General features: G+C 35.9%; 1 protein-coding gene across 6 annotated transcripts in view; it reads right to left on the bottom strand.

Annotated features, from left to right (window-relative positions):
• Nucleotides 1-6,803, bottom strand: part of ZNF451 (zinc finger protein 451) — a 145,494-nt gene that overhangs the window by 12,128 nt on the left and 126,563 nt on the right. For 5 of the 6 annotated variants that reach the window (XM_082731261.1, XM_082731263.1, XM_082731262.1 and 2 more), the window contains one exon: nucleotides 1,059-1,127. The exons of the other annotated variant lie outside the window; for it this stretch is intronic. In XM_082731261.1, coding sequence (XP_082587387.1) covers nucleotides 1,059-1,127 — 69 coding nt within the window. The remainder of the gene's footprint in view (nucleotides 1-1,058; nucleotides 1,128-6,803) is intronic. 6 annotated transcript variants of the gene reach the window in all.

Here is a 6,803-nt window from a genome sequence, read left to right as displayed (position 1 = left end):
TTGTTTAACTCATTATTATGTGGCTACTAAGCAGTGAGCTAGATCTTAAAAAACCATGTTGGGAAAACAAGTTGGTCAAAAAACTTGCTTCCAATTAGGCTGCAGATTTACTGCCAACTTTGTTTAACCACTGAATTTTGGCTATAAGAAAGAAAGATTAGAATTTTCTACTTCATTGAGTGGATGAATAAATTTCACTGCCAGATTCAAATTCCCAAACTCCTAATAACACAGGGCTTTAGTATGCTCTTAATTAAACTAATTACATTATGTGAGCGATCAAACAAATACACAGAAAAGGAATCAGCTGGGCCATTTTGTCTATACTTGTTAAGCTACATTTTCCTCCCTATTTTCTAGTCTCCCCATTCCCACTCTCAAATCTCCAACAACAAATACATTACTGGAATGTGTATTAAGGCTTCTACTGTTGTTCTTTAATGTTAAAGGTGCCAGTATAATGGTTTCAATTCTTCAGTGAAACTTAAACTAGTCTCAGAAATCATTTTTTTGCCCCCATGGTTATTAAAAAGCAGTCTGTTATGCAAAAACCAAAGTGAATAAATGGGCATACAACATAATCAAATAGTAGTACAGCCAGTAAATGACTTGATGTGAGGTTAAGACAAAAGTTCTTTTTAACCTTTGGGAGAAAATAGCTTTTCCTTAAGAAGGAACAAAAAAATTAATTTATAGAAACAGTCCATTAATATTCACATATAAGTGCTTATTTTCATAACTCTACTGCTTAACTTTTAATACTCTTAATTTAATACTACTCAAAATAAAGAAAAATTTGGAAACCAAAACCTTCTCCTAGCCCAGGTTTTGCAAACTTTTTCTGGAAAGGGTCAGAAAATATTTTAGGCTTTTGCCTCTAACTCATCTTATACGGGAAAATGCAAACTCTCCTTTAAACAAGGAAACAACGTTTTTGAAATTCTGGGGTAGGAGGGAGTAGGTGAAGATGAAGAGCAGGTGAAGAGGCAAGACAGGGAGCAATTAAAAAAACACACAGATATAGTCAAAGAGAAAAAGGATTAACTTCATTAGGTTACCTTCTGTGGATCTCAATTCTTCTTCTATTGAAGTATTTTTTATACCCAGGTTATCATCACTGTCACATTCTGTAAGGCAGAATCAATAAATGCAAATGTATTTCTGAAAAAGTTATTGTGCCCTAACTTACTTATTCTCAAACAATATTTTTGATGACTTCATCCATACCCAAGCTTACTAATTACAATTCATTAGTATTATACCATTTTCCTTGTAGGTTTGCTTTTTAAAAGTGCTTACCAAATACTACTTAAAACAAGTGGGGCGGAGCTAATAAAATAAGTCAATTCAATTTTAGCTCTATACTCAAACTACTTGAAAAATTCATTTTAGCACACTGTTGATTAAATTCAAAATTCTATTATTTAAAAAAACTGGAAATTAAGAAAAGCTAGTTTGCTTGTTTAAATCTAGCAAATAAATTCCAAAGTTTAATTTGCATGAAATCATCTTAGAAATTTTTAAGAACGGTAAGATAAAACTCTTATTTTGAAAATCATGCATTCATTGCTATAGAGACCACAGGTTTAAGTCAGCAATGCCTCTTCGTGGCATAAACTCACTCACCTGACATCTATATATTTTCATATTGAAAGACCTAAGTCTATAAAAACAACATTGACTGACCAGGTATTGCAAAAGTCACTTAAAAATTTGAATCAGTGACCAAATACTGGATTTATCACTTTAACTACATTTAAGTCAATATATATACCATAGTAAGTGAATCAGGGTTTAAAAAACTGAATATAAGTCATATGGACATATTTGATTCTGTGGAACACGTGTAAAAATTCAAATATACATTTAAAAATTAAAGATTTTTTAAGTGTTTATAATATTTATAAATGAAAACCACTTATTTCGTTTATATTTCTTTGCTGCAAAAATTTGTTTAAAGTCATCTTTTTGCCTTTTTTGTTTTTTATAATGTTATATATATATTTTTGTTTTTTATAATGTTATATAATGAATTCAAGTATTTCAAGCAATGTTTTAGGGAAATAAAACATTGGCCGACAATTTGAAGAACAACAAATTAAACCTTAAAACATTAGGAATAAAAGAGAAAGTACCACAGGTTCCTGTTATTATAATTCAAAGTTAGTGCCAGTCAAAAGTAGCATGTCTTAACTGGACTAAACAATTCATCATTGCATACAAGGCCTAAGGCAAAACTGTAGGTTTGAATCACAAAGATCAGCATGATTTTCAGTTGCAAAAATTAAGAATGGTTTCCTTTCCCTCAAACAGTAGCACCCTGTAGAGCAGAGAAAATCAAGAATATTCTTTCTTAAAAAGAATCATATCATATAGATTTTCAGGATGGGGCCCAAAGTGACAACCTATAGATAGTATCATTAACAGGCTGAAGAAACAACAGGCAGACAGACTTTTAAAATTAAGTTAAACAATTATTTTATATAATGCCTCCTGGACAGAGCATATTTTCACAGCATAGCTAATTTTTTATATTCGGTATTAAAGATGGCTTTAAAAATTTGTGTAATTGGTATAGCTCTACGGATACCAACCATACTTAAGGCTTCCTTCCACCCATTCATTCCAAAATGAAGACATAAAGTAAAGAGATTTGACAAAGTCCTAGGTCCCATCATGTCAAGGAAAAAAAAAATTCTCTTAAAGTATAGTAAAATCTGTTTTCAGTTTGAATTCACTAACTCATAACAGCCTCTATTCAAGTTCATCCTTGCAATACCAAAGAAAAAATTCTCTAGGTAAGTTAATACTTTACATAAAGCTGCAAGGAAGATTTTTCACTACTACAGAATATAAGCAACTTTTTAAAAACACACAAAACTGTTTTTAAAAAGAAAATTTTACATAAATCAAGTCAACGTTCTTCAACTAAGTTAGAAGATCGGGCTAAGTTCTGTTGTATTTAAGCACCCACAGAATTTTTCATGTAAGCAATTGTCACCAATGATCTCATAAAAAATGGTAATGTAGAAATTCAGTCACAGAAAAGTGAGGCTGAGATAGGAGCTTCTTTTATTATGAGATGAAAGAGAATTTAGTTCATTGTGCTGACCACTTTCCTTACCTATGTTTAATATAGAATCAGCAATATCAGAACCCATAATCAAATCTTTTTATTTTCTGCCCCTCCCATGCATCTTTAAATGTCATTTAAAAAACAAACAAAAAAACAAACAAAAACCCAATTCTTATATTTGGTATCTTTACACAAACTCTGCAATGTCATTACACTGCAGCAAAAAGTCTCTCATATTTCTCAAGGAAATGGTTAGAATCAATGATTCACATTCTCTACATCATAAAATCAGACATTTTTGTCAGTAAAAGCCTCAGCCTTAGCAGAAAATACTGATAAAAAGAAAAATACTTGCAGATAACTTATCTTAACCTTTTTGGACCTCTGCTCCCTCATCTATGAAATGGGATAACCTAACACATCCTACCTCAAAGTGTTGCAAAGAGAAATAATGTGAAAGTTATTCTTTAAACATGTTTTTAAACATCTTCAAATACTACAAATATAAAAAGTAGCTAGTAGGGTGGTTGGCACATTATAGGCCTTCAATAAAGATTAGTTCCTTTTTGGGGGAGTCTGGTTGGCTCAGTCGGTTAAGGTTCTGTTTTTTTTTTTTTTTTTTTTTTTAAGATTTTATTTATTTATTTGTCAGAGAGAGAGGGAGAGAGTGAGCACAGGCAGACAGAATGGCAGGCAGAGACAGAGGGAGAGGCAGGCTCCCTGCCGAGCAAGGAGCCCGATCTGGGACTCGATCCCAGGACGCTGGGATCATGACCTGAGCCGAAGGCAGCTGCCCAACCAACTGAGCCACCCAGGCGTCCCTCAGTCGGTTAAGGTTCTGACTCTTGATTTTGGCTCAGGTCATGATCTCAGGGTTGTGAGATGGGAGTTCTGCCTCGCCTCTGACTCAGCTCTGGGCATGGAGTCTGCTTTAGATTTTCTCTCTCCCTCTGGCCCTCCCCCTTCCCTCTTTAAAAAAAAAAAAAGTTTCCCTTTTATTTTTTGATCTTTTAAAAAGTAGGATCCACGCCCAACCTGGAGCCCAACACACGGCCTAAAATCACGACCCTGAGATCAAGACCTGAGCTGAAATTGAGCTGGATGCTTAACCAACTGAGCTGCCCAGGAGCACCCCCCTGTCTCGTCTTTAAAATACTCTTAAGATTTTATTTATTTATTAAAGAGAGAGTGGGAAAGTGGGAGAGAGGGTGTGAGAGCATGCAGGGGGTAGGGGTAGGAAGAGAAGGGAAGGAGATGGAGAAGCAGACTCCATACTTAGAGAGGCGCCAACTTGGGGCTGGATTTCATGATCCTGAGATTATGGCCTGAACTAAAACCTGGAGTTGGTAGTTCAACCAACTAAGCCACTTGGTCACCTCTCTTCTTTAAAACAAAAATTTTAAGTGACAAGTTATATCCACATCTTTGGAATATGACTCTTGAATTAGAATGACATATATATTTGTGAATAAAATGTAAAAGGTCCAAAAGAAGAGAAACTCTACCTGGCTCCTCTGATTAGAATTACTAGAAAGGATACTAGAAAGTATCTTGACAAGTTTTAAAACGGGGAGATGTACACTGTAACACAGAAGTAATGAAGGATAAGGGGGACAAAGGTGTAAGTTAAGGACAAATAAATAGATGTTTTAATATTTCTGTAGGGTTTTATACATTTATCATAGTTGTAATAAAAATGCTCGTGCTGGAATCCTGATGCTTAGGAGGAGAGAGAATTTTTATACTGCAAAAGCCACGACACATTCAATCTCAAATTCAGTCTAAAGGCTTACTTTGGGGGCACCTGGATGGCTCAGTGGGTTAAAGCCTCTGCCTTCAGCTCAGGTCATGATCCCAGGGTCCTGGGATCGAGCCCTGCATTGGGCGTTCTGCTTAGCAGGGAGCCTGCTTCCTCCTCTCTCTCTCTCTCTCTGCCTGCCTCTCTGCCTACTTGTGATCTCTGTCAAATAAACAAAATCTTAAAAAAATAAAAATAAAAATAAAGGCTTACTTTGCTGCAGAAAGTAAATGTTTATCCTAAGTCAGAGATCTAAAAAAGGCACCAGTAGTAAAGCTACTTGGCTGTTCCCTCCATGCCAAGCAAAAAAGTAACACCTTATGGCCAACTGACTGGACATTCATATATAAAATCAGCCTCTCTGAATCTCTTTATCTTTACTGAGATAAACACCTCCTGAAAAAACCTTCAAATTAACTGAACAACTGGCAATGACTAAAAATAAGATATCACATAATCACTGATTCTCAGTGATTCCTCCTTGTTTATATTGGAAGCGCCAGTTTAATATCACTTATTGGTCCAAATAATGGAAAATTTCTGAAACGTTAGAAAGAAATAAGAGGTTCAGGGACGCTGGGTGGCTCAGTCAGTTAAGCATCTGCCCTCAGCTCAGATCGTGATCCCATGGTGCTGGAATTGAGTCCCACGTCTAGCTTCTTGCTCAGTGGGGAGCCTGCTTCTCCCTCTGCCTGCTGCTCCCCCTGCTTGTGCACACGCTCTCTCTGACAAATAAAATCTTTTAAAATATTAAAAAAAAAAAAAAAGAAGAGGTTCAAACTTCTATCATTTCTCTATGCTACTGAGATTTTAAAAAACTGGAAAATCAGTAGACTGTCTCTAAATCAATGATTAATGTAAGAGAACTTCTCACTGGATGTTACTTACAGTATGAACTTTTGTAGTATCATAGAGTTTTGTGGTATGGTTTGGTAATCAGGAGCCTTGGGACCACAAGTTGCATGTGATATTGTATATACGTGTTCATTTTTGAGGAAAGAAGCATAGAAAGTTTTTGTCAGATTCTCAAAAAGGTCCACTGATTCATACCCCAAACCACACAGCCTTAGGAAACTGGTTGTTAGATATCCTAAGATAGGAAGGCTGTGCTAATAAGCTAAAAGGAAGGAGTTATTCTGGCATTCTTACAGAAACAATGTGTATTTGTGGACATTGAGAAATCTTCTAAGTCCCAAAATATATCAAGTATCATTTCTAAGAAAACACTATTATTCAGGCGCCTGGGTGCTCAGTGGGTTAAGCCGCTGCCTTCCGCTCAGATCATGATCTCAGGGTCCTGAAATCGAGTCCCACATCGGGCTCTCTGCTCAGCAGGGAGCCTGCTTCCTCCTCTCTCTCTCTGCCTGCCTCTCTGCCTACTTGTGATCTCTCTCTGTTGAATAAATAAATAAAAAATCTATAATTAAAAAAAAACTATTATTCTACTATTTACAAAGCCATGTGTTAGGAAAGTGATGGAATAAAGTCATCCAAGGACTGCTCTTTGATTTTCTCATTACAAAGTTCACGACTAGGCAATCTGATGTCTTTTTTTTTTTTTTTAAGATTTTATTTATTTACTTGACAGAGATAACAAATAGGCAGAGAGGTAGGCAGAGGCGGGGGGTGGGGTGGGGGTGGGGAAGCAGGATCCCTGCTGAGCAGAGAGCCCAAATGACCTGAGCCAAAGGCAGAGGCTTAACCCACTGAGCCACCCAGGGGCCCTGGCAATCTGATGTTTTTAAGTCTTCTATGAGGAAAAAAAAATTGTCTTAAACTGAATCTGAACATACTGTGATTCAGTAAGACTTATTTTTTTGAATTTTAGAATTAGTTACAAAAGCATCTTCAAATCTAGGTGTAAATGAAATATCATGATTTAAGGACTGTACCCATCTCTGGCACTTCGTTTTGATAATTCCCATTACT

Source organism: Mustela nivalis (genome assembly GCF_964662115.1).
Source record: "Mustela nivalis genome assembly, chromosome: 5".
Taxonomy (NCBI): domain Eukaryota; kingdom Metazoa; phylum Chordata; class Mammalia; order Carnivora; family Mustelidae; genus Mustela; species Mustela nivalis.
This window is presented reverse-complemented; position numbering and strand designations above follow the sequence as displayed.